Source organism: Gymnogyps californianus, chromosome 9 (genome assembly GCF_018139145.2).
Source record: "Gymnogyps californianus isolate 813 chromosome 9, ASM1813914v2, whole genome shotgun sequence".
Taxonomy (NCBI): domain Eukaryota; kingdom Metazoa; phylum Chordata; class Aves; order Accipitriformes; family Cathartidae; genus Gymnogyps; species Gymnogyps californianus.
The window spans coordinates 21076772-21094106 of NC_059479.1; the positions used below are offsets into that span (position 1 = coordinate 21076772).

At 42.3% G+C, this 17335-nt stretch overlaps 1 protein-coding gene across 2 annotated transcripts in view; it reads left to right on the forward strand.

The window, feature by feature from the left end:
• The window catches only part of PAK3 (p21 (RAC1) activated kinase 3), a 38055-nt gene that overhangs the window by 14106 nt on the left and 6614 nt on the right, over nt 1–17335 (forward strand). For both annotated transcript variants that reach the window (XM_050901516.1, XM_050901517.1), the window contains 8 exons: nt 1865–1996; nt 2970–3132; nt 7819–7882; nt 11691–11739; nt 14466–14578; nt 15450–15567; nt 16414–16513; nt 16945–17141. In XM_050901516.1, coding sequence (XP_050757473.1) covers nt 1865–1996; nt 2970–3132; nt 7819–7882; nt 11691–11739; nt 14466–14578; nt 15450–15567; nt 16414–16513; nt 16945–17141 — 936 coding nt within the window. The remainder of the gene's footprint in view (nt 1–1864; nt 1997–2969; nt 3133–7818; nt 7883–11690; nt 11740–14465; nt 14579–15449; nt 15568–16413; nt 16514–16944; nt 17142–17335) is intronic.

Below are 17335 nucleotides of genomic sequence, written 5' to 3' on the forward strand. Positions count from 1 at the left end.
CCTTCCCAATAGCTTTTCCAGTGGGTATGGACACATTGGCAGATGCTGTGGTATTTTGTTCTAGCAGACATAGACAATGGTGAGACGGTCAAGATGTCAGCTTTCAAAAGTTACCAACTCAGAGGATGCTGGTTGAATGGTATGGTACAGGGAAAACAACTCTCTGACAGGATCGAGCAGTCATTGGAATTACTTTAATTTCATTTCACTCCTTAATGGGAGTCTGGCATTAAATAATATGACATTGTATATGTTCTAGCTGCACAATTTAGTGCTGTCAGACCAAGCATGGAGCCCAGTGGAAAAAATAGTTATAAGAATTTGATGTAACAGAAATGTGATTATTCCCTTCTTTATTTTTCCCTTAATCATCTTCTATCCTCATGTAAGCAAAGTGCTAATGATGCATAGAAAGCTATACACTGATCTAATGTATGATAAAGTGACATTCACCTTCCCATTGGGGCACCCCTTGCTTGACAGAGTTGGCCCTTAAACTGGTGTTTAGAATGTGTGATGTATCAGTCCCTACTTAGGCCGGATTAGTAGCCTGTTTCACCATTTACCTTTAAAAGTGGGGTAACGGAACTGAGTCTCACAGAAAATATAATACTCTGTGTGTGTGTGTGTGTGTGTATCTATATGACAGTGTGTTCAAGTACAGGTGACTTAAGGCAGCGATACAGTCATCTATCAGTAAAACACAGGCGTGAAGATTAGGTCTCCCTGTTTCCTGTGGGCTGTCCCTTACTGGTATTTATACTGGACCAAATGGATGCCATTTTAAAGATAATGCAAATGAGATGTGACTATGTAGAATAGTGCCTTTGATTTGCTTCAGTTCTCTAAGTGGCCTGTTGTAGCCAGCTTTAAAGCAGCTGGTAAACGCTTAACAAGGCACCTTTTCAGTTTTTTGTTTCACCAGCAAATTCATGACAACGCGATATAACCCCCTGCCTCTGAGTAGCAGCTGGGACCGGTGGGGGGGTTTCAACTCCCCTAACTTTAAATATCTGCACTGTAGGCCTCAGTTTACATGTAGACAACTGATCAGCCAGACTTCCCTTGCCTGCCTCATATTTGGAGTCTGCCTGAAGGTCAACTGCACCCTGGCAGTGGCTTTTATTCTCTGCTGCCTGTAACGGGAGCCTGGGTGAGCGGTCGGGATGCCTGCCTGGCAGCCTCGGGCAGGTTGGCAGGATGCACCTTGCTGCCGAGAGGGCTGCGTTCACTCTGGGTTACTGTTGCGGTAAGAAACAGGCAAACAGTGGAAAGATCAATGTGTTAATTTATGATTAGGTAAAGAGGAGGATGGTGCTGAAAAACGAGCTACTAAACAGGGAAATTCAGCAGTGTGGAAACAGGCAATATGATTACCCCATGGGTAAAACAGTAAAGAAACAAATAGCCTTTCTCTCCAAAACCAAATTCCCAGCAAGATGACGAAGGAGGCTTTGCACTTTGAAGTGTGTTAATTAACCTAGCCAGTAGACACCTGTTTGCTTAATTAACTGTTACCATTGCTGTAGAGACAATGCCAAAGCAATTAACCAGCAACTAGGTGTGATTTCTAGTGACATATTCAAGCATTACATTTTGTGAAATTAGACTTTGACTAAGCATGGGAATGATTTAGGTTTTTTTAGCAAAAATGAAAACCAACAAGATGAATTAACAAAACAGCACAGTAATTTGTAACCTTTAAATTGTATTGTGCTGTGTGTAACTTAGAACAGAGGCCTGTAGGACTATAGGCGTGTCTAGATTGGTTTCTGATGTCTAAGCAGACTAAAGTTGTGTGTAGTTATCAAACCTCCGAAGTGTCAGAATGGTGACTGTCACTCATGCTGCTGTCTGTCCACAGAGCACAAAAACAGCATCAGAACCCCCGCTAGCTCCCTCTGTTTCTGAAGAAGAGGATGAAGATGATGAAGAAGAGGAAGATGACAATGAACCTCCACCTGTTATCGCACCACGGCCTGAACATACAAAATCAGTAAGTCCCAGGTTTGGTTAGCACTGTATTTGGTGTAATTCAGAGCTGCATGTTTCTGATCAGATAGCACTTGCCGTTCGTGGATGAAGACTCTGAGGGTTGGAGTCCTACAATGACAAAGTGCTTCACCCAAGCCACTGACACCAGGAAAATCTGTTTTGAACTTTCACATTTAGTCATGAGTTTCCTGTGATGAATTTGTCTTAGTATCAGATAAGAGGTAGCATTGTGTCTTTTAATGCTACCAGTGTAAAAGCGAGCAACTTTGTCCAAAGTGTCTGTGTAGGCTCTCTGTCATCAGTGGAGAGAGCAGTCATGAGACGCAGTTCACACCCTTGCAGGATACATGGGAGAAACTGTCCCCTGGAGGTACCTGTCCCTCTCCACAGACTATATAAGTAGCTAAATGAACAGCTTAGACTACACCCTTAACTTTTACATGACTGAAGTTTGGTGAGAAGAATCCTACACGGTTTTGCATTGTAAAGAGAAGGTAGATCTCTGAAAGGCTGGAATGCAGTTCCTCATGACCACTCCCTCAAGCCTGAAATACTGATGAGGAGTCAGTTCAACAGTTATGATCAGAAAAGGGAAATGCTCCCTGCTTCTATTCAGACACTTACATGCCAACTAAAGAGTCATTTTGTTACCCATGAAAACACAGGAGCATTAAGGAACAAGGCTCTGGGGCCCTGGACAGATCTATTTCTGTATCCTTGCAACACAGTAAATTCATTGTTTCAGTCATCTTTCAGAAAATCAATGAAAATTGAAAATGAAACTGGCCATGACCTCGTGTAAAACTAGCTTTTCATTTTTGCCTGTTCAGTTTGAGAAGTGGACAGCAAAAACAAACATTTTAAGAGCCCTGGATGTGGCAGACAGCATCTTCCTAAGGGTTTGCATTTGAAATATGATCTCAGGGGCATCTCTGCAAGCCACCTTTCTGACACAAAATAATTTCTTGTCACAGATCTACACACGCTCTGTAATTGAACCTGCCGCTGCACCAGCACCAGCTAAAGAAGCCACCACTCCCCAACCTGAAAACTCAAACACAAACACTTTGTACAGAAACACAGACCGGCAGCGAAAAAAATCCAAGATGACAGATGAGGAGATCCTAGAGAAACTGAGTACGTATTCTGTATTTCTTGTCAGATAAAGCAGTGTACTGTATGCATGTCTTAGGACTATATGTACCAAATGTTCATCCTCACTTTAGTGTCACAGAGTCGCTTACGACTCCCTACACAAACTGTTATTGTGCTTAGAGGAAAAGAGAGAGCACTCTGGGTATTCCTTCTGCCTCTGAGGGCAGCTATGACAGGGTTGGATTTGCCTGAGCTTCCTTCTACGCTAAAGGCAAAAGCAGAGATTGTTTCTGGTTGAGCAGAAGGCTGTGACCTAGTGAATGACCTAGTGAACTCCTGTGTGCTAATGGCCAAATTGAACAGAATATTGGGGTTCCTAAATTCTCTTTAGACTTCTGGCTTCTCACCAGTCATCAGAGCCAAAATACTTGGCAGAAATCTGTTGGGTTTTAGGGGGTTTTTTTGTTTGTTTGTTTGTTTTTACCAGTAGACAACTACAGCACTAACCTGATTCCGTCAGCCTCAAGGAGCTCTCCTGCCCCAGATATTCTATTGGTGTCATTTTTATGATTGTTGTTACTATACTACTTCTACTAATATACCTGAATTTGTTTTTGTAAGAATTCTACGTTTTTGTCAGAGAGAACTCCTTTGAAAGAACATCAGTTGACACCATGGATAGAGAGGAAGAGGTGTTTTCAATGTGCCCCAAAAGAAAAAAAATACTTTTATAACAATCCTTATTTTATTTCTTAGCTTTATGCTTATAAAGATGCATCAAAGAGACACATCTACGTGGCATGATCAGGTAAAGCTGCACTGCAAGCATTTCTCAGGAGCCAGCCTCCAGCACATCCACTGTATATTCCTCAGATACATGGCACTTTGTCATAGCTAATTCCCAGCCAGTTAATACTATTAGAATCCTAACCATTGGCCCCAAACCCCTGCGCAGATCATACTCCAGGAAAACACATCAAGCCCTTCATGATTCTGCAGTACAACCAACTTAATCTGCTTCTTGCATGTGATAGCTGCCAGTGCTGTGTTTTCAGATAATAAATTGTTGGGTTCATAACACAGCCCAGTTTACTCTGTGTCTACCAGTAACTGTTAGGGCAAAAAGTGAATTGATCTACACCTCGTTGTGTTTGATCTCAAAGCCAATAACGTTCTGTCTTCAATGGGGGCAGCTGCTTGTAAAGGAGTGCAGTCTGGCTGTGGCTGCTTCACAGTGGTTGTCAATGCTCATTTTTGGGCTATACCAACCTTTTTGTTATACCTGCCCTGCCACTGATGGCTGGTGTGACTGCAGAGGCTGAAGCCTTCCTTAGCTGTGAGACTTCAGCTGCTTGTGTAGAGTTTTCTGCACCCTTAGCAGGTTGACAGGACTATAAAGGTCTGAATCTCAGTGCAATTAGGGAGTATCCAAGGGATAAGTTCAATAGCTTTAGCTGAGGGCACAATGAAGTAAATTCCAGAGCAGATAGTTACCTGCAGATATGTCAGCTTGTAAAGGGAGGAATTATAGCTTCTTCAACTGAGGCTAAATGTTTGAGGCAGGCTTCTACCATGAGATCTGCAGGTACCCTGCATACATGAACGTAAGTATGCGTATAGTTTATTCAAGCGTCTGCGTATGCCAGATTAGGACTGAGCCCTTGAGTTATTGTGGGTTTTATCTTTGAAATGTTACATGCTTTCATGCTTTTTCTTTCTTAAGAATTTGATACCAAGTGAGCAATGTCTGAAGGTCTGCCTTGGGCAAATTGTCATGTGGACAATGAAAATCTTTTTGTGCTTTCATGAAGCTATCTGAAAATGGGGATGATGCTTTTTTGTTATAGTCCTGGCCTAATTATATTTAAGCATGTGTGGTGGTTGTTTTTTTCTGTTTTGTTTTGTTTGAACTCGTATGACTTCTCCACCTTGCCTACTTCCCCCACAATTGCTTTTATGCTACCTTTAGGAAGATGTCCCGTGCCGTCTTTTATCTTAAATTGCTTTCATAATTCTTTTCTGCTTGAAATAACTTGGGTTTTTTTAGAGCCACTTTTATTACAAGTTTTACTAGGCAGTAAAGCCTGTAATATTGAGATAAGATCAAACAAATTCTGTCTGTAATGAAATCATGAATATGTTCCACTGTAATTATAAAACAGAAGTGGCCCAATTCTGCTTTCTTATCCACTTAATTTAGGACTTGATAAAGGAAAGTGCTTAAAGACATCAAAATAGCTGATATGTTTATCTTTTGTCCAGAGTAGGGAGTGCTTCTCTGAACTGGAGCTGCGTACCAGTCACTTTGTTGATTTTAGTGCTGTCATATTTGATGTGCATTGGCTTAAGCACAGGAAACCAGCCACAAACAACTAACTTGTGAAAGCAGCTACTCAAGGTTTGAGGAGGAACTCCAGAAATCTGAACTGCAAAATCAGTGGCAAATTTGGAAAATTCTTTTTCAAAATATTTGTTCTGCAGTCTTTTTCTTTATTCTTTTCTAATGTGAGCTTCCATGAACTTCTGATATCTGTTTTGATAGATACACGGTTCCATTAACTAGCTGAAAATAGCACCTAGCCAGACACCGACAACACAGGTTTTTCCTGTTGTCCAGCCCAGCGCAGGATTACGGCAGTGTTTGGTTTAGTACTGCAGAGTCTCATGGGGATCCCTGTCTGGGGCATGCTTAAGCTCAGCGGCGTGAGCGGGAGGGTATGCTTTCTCATCTCACATCCCTTCTTCCTGCCACTTAAAAGGGAGTCCCAGAGTCCTCTGGTCATATTCTTCTTGACTGAAGAGTTATTTTGTAGTGGAGACCCACTACAGAGAAGCAGACTGAAAGCTTCGTGTTACGTTATACGTTTCAGTGAGATGAAACTGTGGAAAGTTAACCAGGTCCTGAAAGCGTTACGTCCTTGGCTTGGACTCCAGACAATCCAGTTACTCTAACTCTTGAAGGCTGGCACAGCAGAGCAGGACCACTTCAGGCTACTTGAGACTGTGTCGGCATCCTCAGCCAGCAGGCAGGCGCTCACACTGCCATCAGCAGTGGGCACTGGCTGGCGTGCCTGGAATGCTGGGTGAGGGGGGCAAAGGAAGCCTATTCTCCTGCAGCTCCCATTAGCGATCTTGCCAAGGCCAGCAAAATTGTTTTAGCAGGGAGTGTACCAGATGGTGTTGATGCCCCATCTTTTTGCCATGCTGGCAGGCAGGATTCCTGGCTAGGCATCCAGTCAGATGCCCATTTGGATGCTGAAGCCCTCTGCTCCAGAGAAATGGCCTGGACAGGGGAGAGAGGCGTTTGTTACTACTTATAGTGAATGGCGCATCACCTAGTTTTGTTTTGGATGCACAGGTGAACAAATAAGTATGTGTTTGTATTTGTGATACAGGAATATTGCCAGATCAGTCAAACAAAATATGCTGCGAAACATTGGGAGTCTTTCCTCCTGAACTAATCTTCTTAAAAGTATTTCAGTGATGTACGTTCCAAGTTAAATCTTTAGAAGTCATTTGCATTGAGCTATCACCTTAGGCCTCATTGTATTTTATCTAGGGAACTACCAGACCAGAAAAAACAATGCTGTTTTTTTAATTATTCCTTCAGATTTCTTTGAGTTTATCAGATTTTGGCTCTTTCATTCGACACAAATACAGTATCCTAATTACTGCTTTCTTTCCTTCCCGTTCAGACTGCCTACACCTCCGAGTGGGCAAGAAGCCGTCAAGCAGTGCATGCTTTAATTTTAGCTTTCAGTGGCACAGGAGCTCCACAATGGCTGAGGGACCCGGACTGTCCCATGCCCTGTGCCGGACGGGCCTGCCCTGCCTTCCCGCTGCTGCAGCGCAGAGCTGCCGGGAGGCGGCAGCACCCCATCTGGCCTGGCTTCGGAATCGCATCACCTGTACTCAGGAAATTATCAACATCTCATTTGTGCAGCTGTCTGTGTAACACTAGCGCCTGAGGAATATTGCTGTTCTTGTTATCCATCACGGCTGTGCTTATTTGTGAAGATCAGCATGTGTGCAGTGTTGAGAGCGCAAGTCACATGCTAGTTACTGATCTGAATCAGGTTGAAGACAAGCAGTGTGGTTCTTAAAATGGCACAAGCAAGGTCTTCTTCAGAACTTAGCCTGGTAATACATTATGAGGGTCACAGTTCTTAAAGCCCCATAATTATTGATTATAACATGAGATGCTGTTCTTTAAAAACATAAAGGCATTCTTTTGGCAAACTGCTGAAAGGTTGAGAAGATCCCCTCCTGGAAACACTTTGCAGTATTCTTCCTGTTCTGAAAATGGCGCCTGTTCATAAAAATTGATTCCAGAACCCAAGGTGCATTTAATCTGCGGAAGTATTAAACCTTCTGTTGAATCACAAAGAGTATTTATTCCTAAGAAAATAAAGGCTCTGTTGTTCCAGCTCTCATTAATGTTTATAGGCAACAAACACTTGCATTGGTACTTGTTCTTTTCTGATCTCTCTCTCTCCTGTGAATGTTTCTCCATGTTCTTAGTTTTCTGTCACGGTAACTCTCCAAAGGACTGTAGAAAATCAGTCTTCGTGGAGGCCCTCTGTGCTGCGGAGCTGCCTGTATTGTTGTTGTTGTTACCCAACTGACTACAAACGGCTCACAACCCCAGACAGTGGGGCTGCATTTCTGATCTGCCGGAAGGTGGTATCTCCATTTTTAAGTGAGCATCTTTAATTTTGTTTCTTTCAGGGAGCATTGTGAGCGTGGGAGATCCTAAGAAGAAATACACTCGATTTGAAAAAATTGGCCAAGGGTAAGTCCAATCACACTTACTTATACAAAAACATGCGCCAGGTATTTTGCTGGTGTAATATCAAGCGTGAAGTCGGGCAAGCTCCAGACACGTTCAGACACTGGGTTTAGATTCTCCTGTCCCTCAGTAGTGATCAGAATTTATAACTGTGGTCAGAAGGCATCATCAAAGACAACTTGATGCTGGCAACGTCTTGTCTGCAGCAGGGAGGAGGACCTGGAAGATCTACTGTCCCTCAAGTGTGTGGCACCTGTTTGCTTTTTTTCTTAGGAGAAATCATTTTTGTATGTCTCAAAATAACATGGCCACGCTAAAGAAAGGAGAAAAAACTTTATTGCCTAAAAGAGCAACTTAGCACCTGATAGTTGTCAGATAAATGTGTTCTCAATAACATTTATTTCAAATATTTTGCTTAAAAAAATATTCAGTTATCAGGATTATAACCACATAGTTTAGAAACTGAAACCAGAGATTAAATAATAAGCTCTCTTTTCTAGCAGAGGTAGTAAAAACAAAAATTCAGTAATAAACACAGTGTCGATGCACAAAGTACTTGGTGAGAAAATGCATCATCTGCCTGATGGCAGACCACTCGTGGATCCTGCAGGTTTTAGGCGTTTACTGAAAATAATCAACTAAGCTATTCCCTTTTGAAACCCAACTTTGCTTACTATAAATAGGATTGATTTGAAATATTTCCTATGTGAGGAGGCAAGAACAAAAGAAATTACATCAAAATTAGGTATCTGACTTGCATTTTAAATATGGACAGACTCCCTGCTCAGTCAAATCTTCCTTGGCTGTATTGTAATTCCAGGAGGGCTAGTGCCATTTGTGTAACACCAGGATCACGCTGCTGTCAGTATATGACAGAAGCTGTTTACTGACATCAGGAGATATTTTTCTGCCTTAACTGCTTGTGAGGTTTGAACTCAGGGTGGCATGTTGCTGACCTAGAACTGATATATACTGCAGAAAGCCAGACACACTCATGCTCTTTCTCTGGCAGGCTTTATCGTAGATATATCTTGTTTGGTATGGCACTTGTGGGAAGGTGTTTCTGCTCCATTCATTGTATAAAACCCCTTTCTCAGATTCCAGCTTGCTTTCTACCCGAAGCTTTGGTTCTTATTGTCATTTGTAAAATGTCAGTGGACACTTAGAGCTGTGCCAGTCTTGCAAAAGATAAGTGTGAACTGAAGAAGTGAGAGTCAGAATAAACATGCGTGTGAAGCAGATTATTGCTGTCACCGTGAGAATATGACCATCACACTCGCAGTCTTTTATTTTGACAGTCCTAGGATTGAGCTTGTACAAAGGTGCCTCAGCAGCTGGTGGAAAGACAAGTGGCTAATATCTGGCCTAAAAGGGTATCTAAACTGATTTCCTCCAGCTTTTAGTACAGCCTGAAGATTGCATGCCCTTCTTACAGAGGAGTGAGTGTGCTGCCGTAACCAGCTCATGACTGTAATGCCGCAGGTCAATTTACAGTGATGGGGAAACATCCTAAAGAAAAAAATCATCACAAAGGTAATCAAACAGGATGATCAGGAGGAACCGGACTGCTGCATGGCTGGGGTTAGCGTGTCTGTCTGCAGCAGGCCTGGGCTGAGATGCACTGCTTCAGATGGTGCTGATGTGCTTAGTTGATGCAGGTGCCAGTTCCTGAGCTGCCCGCCTTTGCAATGAGTTGGGTACAGTTATGCCAAAGGCACTAGTAGTGTTGGAAGTGAGTAGTGTTTTAGTAGCTGCTAGTGAGAGCACTGCAAGGCAGCAAGTGACGTGGCTGCTCAGAGAACTGCAGGTAGAGAGCAACTTCTTACGTAAGGAAAGCAGCTTGACCAGCACATAGCGCTTCATGGCTTCATACAGCTGGTAAGTTGATAAACAGTGTGATGGTTTTACAGCCACTTTGCAGGGAATGGTAGTCAGCAGGCCTGTGCTGAAGAACAGGTCAGCTTCAGTGCTGAGTCTCTGGTTTGCCATCTGTCTCCAGTTGAGGACTGAAAATGCTGCTGACACCGGAGGAAACTTAGTTAACTAGTGCTTGATAAAGAGGCTGTGTTTGCTCAAGCAGTGTTAGCTCTTGCTAGAAAGACAAATTAGTATGGAGCCATGAGCAGCCTGGGTTCAAGTTGGTTTTTTTAACTTGTACTGCACTGCATCACAGTGACACAGATCTAATTGTGGGCCCTGGTACTTGCCTAACTGCATTAAAACCAAGATATTACAGAAGCATTTAAAAGTCAGATACAGATCAGAAATTATAGTTGCTTAGAAGTAAAAGTTCATAATGCAGAATCGCAGAGCCCTTGCAATTAATTCACAGCTTTACTTAAATTACTCACCTTTATCTAAACTCCTCACAGATGGCCTGGAGCATACCAAGAGCATCCTAATTTAAATAGCTGTTTTTAAATAAACCCTGACAGGACTCTGCTCAGGAGGTACAGCACAGTGTTAGCAAGTCTGAATAAATGGTGTTGGCTTTTTATGAAAACAAATTGGATTAATCTCGACAATTAGTCATAGGAAAATGCATTTGCATTTATATTAAAAGAATACATAGCGTGCCCAATGAGAACATTGTTCTCAACACAGACATACAGTCTCTGTTGAATTAAGTGCCTGTTGAATTAAAATGCTTCAGAAATATTTCAGCCTGCAGGTAAACAAACAAGCCGGGAGATCATGTAAAAATGAGCAAACTGATTTTGGCATTTTCAGGTAGTGGGACACTTGCTGGATGCGTGTTCCTGCTTCTCAGAATTCCCGCCCTGGCTCTCCTTTGCTTCACTGCCCATGCAGACGTGGGCTTCTTAAATGATGGCAGTGTAAACTTGTGGTTTAGCTCAGAAGGAAGCCCCATTAGGGTTTACAAGGCCGCAGTTGCTTTTAAACCCAAAGGGATTTCCTCTGATCGTGGCCTTTCCGGCCCTTCGCATCATTACAGGGGAAGAACCTCTTTTAACGAGAGGCAGACGGCAAACAAAACCCCACACTCTCTAGTCTGCAGGTGAGCATGCCATTTATTTCTGGTGGCTCTACAACACAACCTATGTCTGCCACAGAAGCAAAACATAGACACCGTGAAGAGTCCTTCATGTCTGGTGCACCTAACAGAAGCAGCTGCTGATGGCTCTTGACACACAAAGAAGCTGTCTAAGGTTCCTCTGTTTTGAGTAGTTCTCCATTTGTGTGTGAAACAATATATGCGTTAACCTGCTCTAGCTGTGACCTCGCAGGATGGCTGGAGAATAGTTTCCTTGCATGCTGGAGAAAGCTGCGTCTAGATCCTTTCCTCAAATGGCTGTGATGTATTCAGGGTTCTCAGAATGACTGCATGGTGCTGCCTGAATGTTGCAGCAGATTCAAGTAAGAGGTCTGAGAAGGCACAGCTAGACTGTATGTTACATTCCCTGGGAAAAAAACACACAAACACACACACAAAAAAAAAGAAAAAAAAAAACCCAACAAAGCAAAACTGGAGAAAATTGAAAAATAATTAAATATATTATTTTCCAGTTTTTACAGGCACCTCCCCGTAAGATTTGAACTAAAATAATTTAGTATGTACATTTGAGATTTGCACCAGCCCTTTTTCTTCATGTTGGACATAAGTTTTATCTTGGATACCCTGCATGGCAGAGGGCTGGTGGGCTGCCGCGCTGTGCGCTGCTGGCTGAAGGAGTGGATGAACAGAAGTGTTTTATAAACACTAGAGGCGGCAGAGGTCTCCTGTCTGGGCTTGCTTTCACTCCTAGGGACTAAACTGCTTCTCATCTCTTCGCTGCTGTTTTGTTTCTAGGGCATCGGGAACTGTTTATACAGCAATTGACATCGCCACAGGACAGGAGGTAAGTGTCCACAGTCCCAGCAGATTTTGCAGGTATTCGGTGCTTTCCCTTCTGGTGCGAACTGTGGATGGGGCTTTCGGGTTGCCAGTAGATCTTTGCTGCAAAGGCTGTTCCTCCTAAGCGCAGACTAGTGTCAGCCTGCAAAATACATCATCTGCTGTGTTCAGCTTTTCAGTGAAAGCTCTTTGAGGGCAATATGGTTATGTGCCTCAGTAACTGAACACTTACTGTGGCCATCCACTTGCCAGCAACCATTACACTGAGGTGTTGATTAATGCCTGAAAAGGTGCCTGCGAATTCCTTGGGGGAGGTCCTGGGCCCCCCTGGAATCAGTAAGAGCCTTGGTGCTCTCTGTGCTTGGGCTGATGCTTCACCCATGGCTTTTAAGGCCAATTGTAAGAGAATTGGTTTTTTACATATTCTGTCTTCAGAACAGGTCGGTGCTCTCCACAGTATTGTTGATCCCGGCCTGGTACCATGTTACATCATCCCCGAATGGGTATTTTAATTGAGAGAAATCTGTAAAGAAATCCCAGCAAGCTTTTGGGCCTGATAGAAACTATATAATTTTTATTGCCAGTGTAAATGTATTGGTTTAGAAATTGTTATATCTCTGTTCCCTTCATGTTCTCCTCATGTGTGCATGAAGTTGTGCTGTTACAGAGAATGTTAGTCTATATATACAATTTAACTCTGTACATTTACAGCATACAGTCTGCCTGTGGACCTGGCCATAGATCGGTTAGCAATACAAATTGTAAAATCTAAAGATCTGTCATAATGAGAGGCCTCAGGAGAACCCTCGGGGTGGTCACAGATTCCCTTATTGCTGTGAGGAATAAATAGCTTCATTATGTCGCTTAATTTTGGACAGACTTTGTCCTTATTAACTACCAGAAAGAATGCAAGGAGGGAAGCGGTATCTTTCAGAGAAGGACACACTAGCTCTGTCTTAATTGCTAAATACATTAATGCATCAACTAGCTGATGGAGGCTACCATCATTCAGTCCCAATTTATCTTAATCACGCCTTCAGGCAGTAATACTATTTAGCATTTTTTCCATCATGTGTTTCATCTTCAAAGTATAAGGCAAGACCTAATTAAGGAGAGATCATGTTTAGGACGCAATTTTGTGTTTTAGTCATACTGAAGCTGGTCAACACACACACTGACAAATGAGAAGACGTATATCGAGAGCAAAGATCTCTCCTAAACAATACAGTCGTGTTTAGGTCCGGTGTCAGTGACAGCCCATTACAGCCCGTGAACTGGTCACAGGGAAGCGGGCGCCAGGGGAGTGAGAAACAAATCTTGAAGGAAAGCAGTGTTAACTCTGACAGTCCCTGTAGTGGCTGACTTAAAGTGGCATGTTAACGTTCATTTCCTTTTCCAAGCCAGAGTTTTTGAATATATACAAACTCTGCCTGAAAATCTGGCTAGAAAACCAGGAATGAGAGGGGAGGGCTGGTCTCTTCTGTGCCATGTCAAGAGCAGGACTAGACAGAGGGGGAGGCTGGCCAAATTGCGTACGGAGGGAACAAGAGGCAGACTTTAAATAGCCACAGGGCCACATCTCCCCCCAGGGTGCGTGTCGGGTAGGAGGGCTCCTCTGGGACTGCTGGGGAAGATGTATTTGTAGGAGTCCTTGGCTGGAGCTGAGCTGGATGGCAGGGAGGGCAGTAGGGCTGAGCCCAGAGGGACGGGGCTGGCAGAAGTGGGCGCAGCAAGGAGGCCAGGATGAAGAGCTCAAGTGGAGACTGTGGCTGCCCTGGGGGAAGATGGGACTGGGTGGAGGAGCCAGGATGAGGCAGAGGCAGGATGGCTACAATAGTTCAGAGCAAAAGTGATCGTATTAGTAATAAACAGGCGAGGTGGTGTCTTAGAGAATCCTGTTGCTCTTTGGGGCTACAGCCTAAGATTTCTGATTTATCATTTCTGGCTGTCAGCAAATACATCTCAATTTTACTGGTAGTTTCTCATCCACCTGCAGTGCTGCACTTTATAACTGCTCTTAGACAGAGGTCTACAAGGGACCTAAAAGCCCTAAGCCCTGCTTATAACCCTGGGTGTATCCATAAAATACTGTAGAATGGATTATTTTTGCAAATAATTGCAAATCTAAACTGTGTTAAAGAATGTTATTTAGAGTTGCCAAATCAAAATTCAAGAAGTTAGGAGGTGCTAGGATTGGGGTTTTTTTGTGTAACCTTAATGATCTTTTTAGTACAGCATTTTATACGTAATGTATGTACGTATTTTCTTTCAGTTATGCAGTCAAGTCAAGAAGTCATTTCAGCAGTTGCTGAAATAATGATCAAAAATCATACAATTGCTAAAGTATTACCAGCTGTTTTTATATATTTTCACAGTAACAAAATCACTTCCTGCTTGCAAAACGTGCGTGAGTAATAATAGTGGTGATAAACTAAGGCCATTTGAGAGAAATGTAGCTCCAGAGGGTGTTGTTAGAGATTTGTGGTTGATAGTTTAAAGACCATTTTTACAGATTTTACAAGGCAAAATGTATATGGCCATGTGTCCTGTAACTAGCACCCAAGCTAGCAGAGAAATAGGGTAATGTAATGTAAGTTACCGAGCTCTTATGTCTAATAACAAGACAGTTTGGCACAGCTCTGCTATGTCATTCTAAAAATGCTCACTCCATGTTCATTCTGATCTCGTGCAACAGACCACTCAAGTTAATGGTTTTCAATGTCATTTTAGGTGGCCATAAAGCAAATGAATCTCCAACAACAGCCCAAAAAGGAACTAATTATTAATGAAATCCTGGTCATGAGGGAAAATAAAAACCCCAATATTGTTAACTATTTAGACAGGTAAGTAGTTCTGGTATTATCATGTGAATGTTCTTTTACATACTGCAAGCCAAAGATTAAAAAAACCCCTTTGGTCACTGGCAGAAAATCGACCTCTTTATTATTTATCTACTCATATACAATGTATGGGAGGAGATTGCATTTTGTCTGCGTTAATCTTTTCTGGCATATATAGTTTGAAGACTGTTTTCAAAAACCTGGATCAGCCATATCTTACTAAAACAACAGCCTGTAAGTTCACTACTTCCATGTTGGTTTATTGTTTGGTTGTTTTTTTTTAAGTTGATCATATTTTCTGTGTCTTACGATAAGTGCTGATAAATCATCATAGAAATTATTTCTCTTGGGCTGTTCCCACTATTTTCCATTGCTGTGGATGCCAGGAAGACTAGGTTCTTGTTTCCAGAAACACGTAATTTGCCAGTTTTTAAATTGTTTTTCCTGTTTCTGAATGTATTTTATGTAAGGTTTTCCAAACTGTTGACCAATTTCTGTCCTCAGTGGTACACACCCTTCTACCATGGACAACTATGAAAGTCGTGTTGCCTTGCTCCTGGAGTTAATCATGGAATTTATGTGTTAAGATGATGAACCAGATGATGTGATATGTCCTGGTTCAAGATTTATCTTTGCCATTACTAAACTGCATTTTTCACTTGCTTGCCATCTAAGATGTCTAATTTTTCACTTATGTGCCTTTCTCATTTAGACTGCACAGATTCTAAGTACTGTATAGCCTAGAATGAATGTCTGTTCATTTTATTCTGTCTTCATTTAAAAGTGACCTGGAAACGACAATCAACTGTAGTCTTTTTCATAAGGTAATTTAGCTATGCACATTCGTCTCAATGCCATTGTTTTCTTCTTTCAGCTACCTAGTTGGTGATGAACTCTGGGTGGTTATGGAATACTTGGCTGGAGGCTCTTTAACCGATGTTGTTACAGAGACGTGTATGGACGAAGGACAGATAGCAGCTGTCTGTAGGGAGGTAAGGGATCCCGTGTGTGCTTCCGATTACTTGGACAGGATGGTACTTCTAAACAGGTGGTAAGAACATGAGTGATTCACGTTCAGAGCTTTGTTTCTGTGTTGCTTTTATAATATGGAGAAGAAGGAGCATCTTAAGTGAACTGCCTGCCAGTATCACTGCACTTATTATACTCTGTTATTGTACTCTTACATACTGTTATTGTACTATCTCTTTTTTTTTTTTTTCAGTTTTACTATTCTCAACTTTGCCTCTTTAAACATTTGCCTGGAGCATATCTGTACTGCATTCCTTGCCTGTAAAAGCAAACATGCTGGTGGCAGAATTTTAAAATAACAGCAAAGAAAAATAGAGACTCATTTATCACAGTCCTCAGCTTAAAAGGATAGCATTCCACCCAAAATGGTGTTTACTTCTGAAAAATGACTAACGTGCTCTTTCCAAATCTGCTGTAGAGCCTAACAAAAAAATCTTTGTCATGCAACCTCCCACCCGAAAGTGATCCACTTCATACCGAAGGAAGGGACTTTTTCTTTTTTGGCAAACAATAGTTTGTCATATGGATGGAGATAGCACATTCATTGCAGCAGAAGTCATTCTGTCTGTGCTTTCAGGGGATAGTCTGTAACAATAACTGACATTTCTCTTTCAAAAGCTAATATGCCTTCATTTAGAAAGTTATTACTCTAATAGTGTTGAAGCAGAAAGGTATTCGTCTTGACAGCACAATATTCTGCCATTACTCACAATTCATCTAGAAATTAAATCTTTTAGAGCCATTTCCTTTCTTGTGTGATGAAATCAGCCCATTAATTTTTACCCTCATGTTTCTTTTTTATCTATCAGTGCCTGCAAGCACTGGATTTCCTTCATTCAAACCAAGTGATTCACAGAGACATCAAAAGTGACAATATTCTTCTTGGAATGGACGGATCTGTCAAATTGAGTAGGTATTCTTGGTCAGGCGCAGCGTTCCCAGGATGTTGTGTGGGGCTGCTTTTGACTGACTGGCAGTTACCCAAAAGTGATGCCTGTGGTAGTGCACTGACCACTGCTGCAAGCTAAGAGCACAATTCCAACGTGCAGAGAGGTATAGAAAGGAAAAAGGGGTAAGGAGTGGCTTTAGTTTGTGTATGTCCCTTCCAGAGGGAGGGAGTTACAATCTAAAGCTTCAAGTGAATAAAAACCACTGCATGAAACTTGAGGGGGTTTTTAAGTGGCCAATTCAATATTTCCTTGGCTACAGCACTGAGTAAACAGAGCATGGCCGCTTTTCCAGATACATTCAACAACGCATTCTCAGGCATATAGCGGGGATTTCTTTTGCTTGGTTTCATCATTCAAGCTGGCTTTAACAATACTTGTTTTTCTCCTCAGCTGATTTTGGCTTCTGTGCTCAGATCACCCCTGAGCAGAGTAAACGGAGCACAATGGTCGGGACTCCTTACTGGATGGCACCAGAAGTGGTGACAAGAAAAGCATACGGCCCCAAAGTGGACATCTGGTCACTTGGGATCATGGCAATAGAAATGGTGGAAGGAGAACCTCCTTACCTTAATGAAAATCCTCTCAGGGTAAGGTGCAAATAAAATCAGATACCACTGTCTTTCTAATGTGTCCCATGTTTTGTCTCCCATCAGACAAAATCCCAGTCACATCAGTTTGAACTAGTTCCACCAAGGCCTGCTTCTAAAAATGTCACTGGAGCGTATCAGCATATACTGTAGCTTTGGTTACGTCAATGGGAGAACCTCAAAAGAGAAGTGAC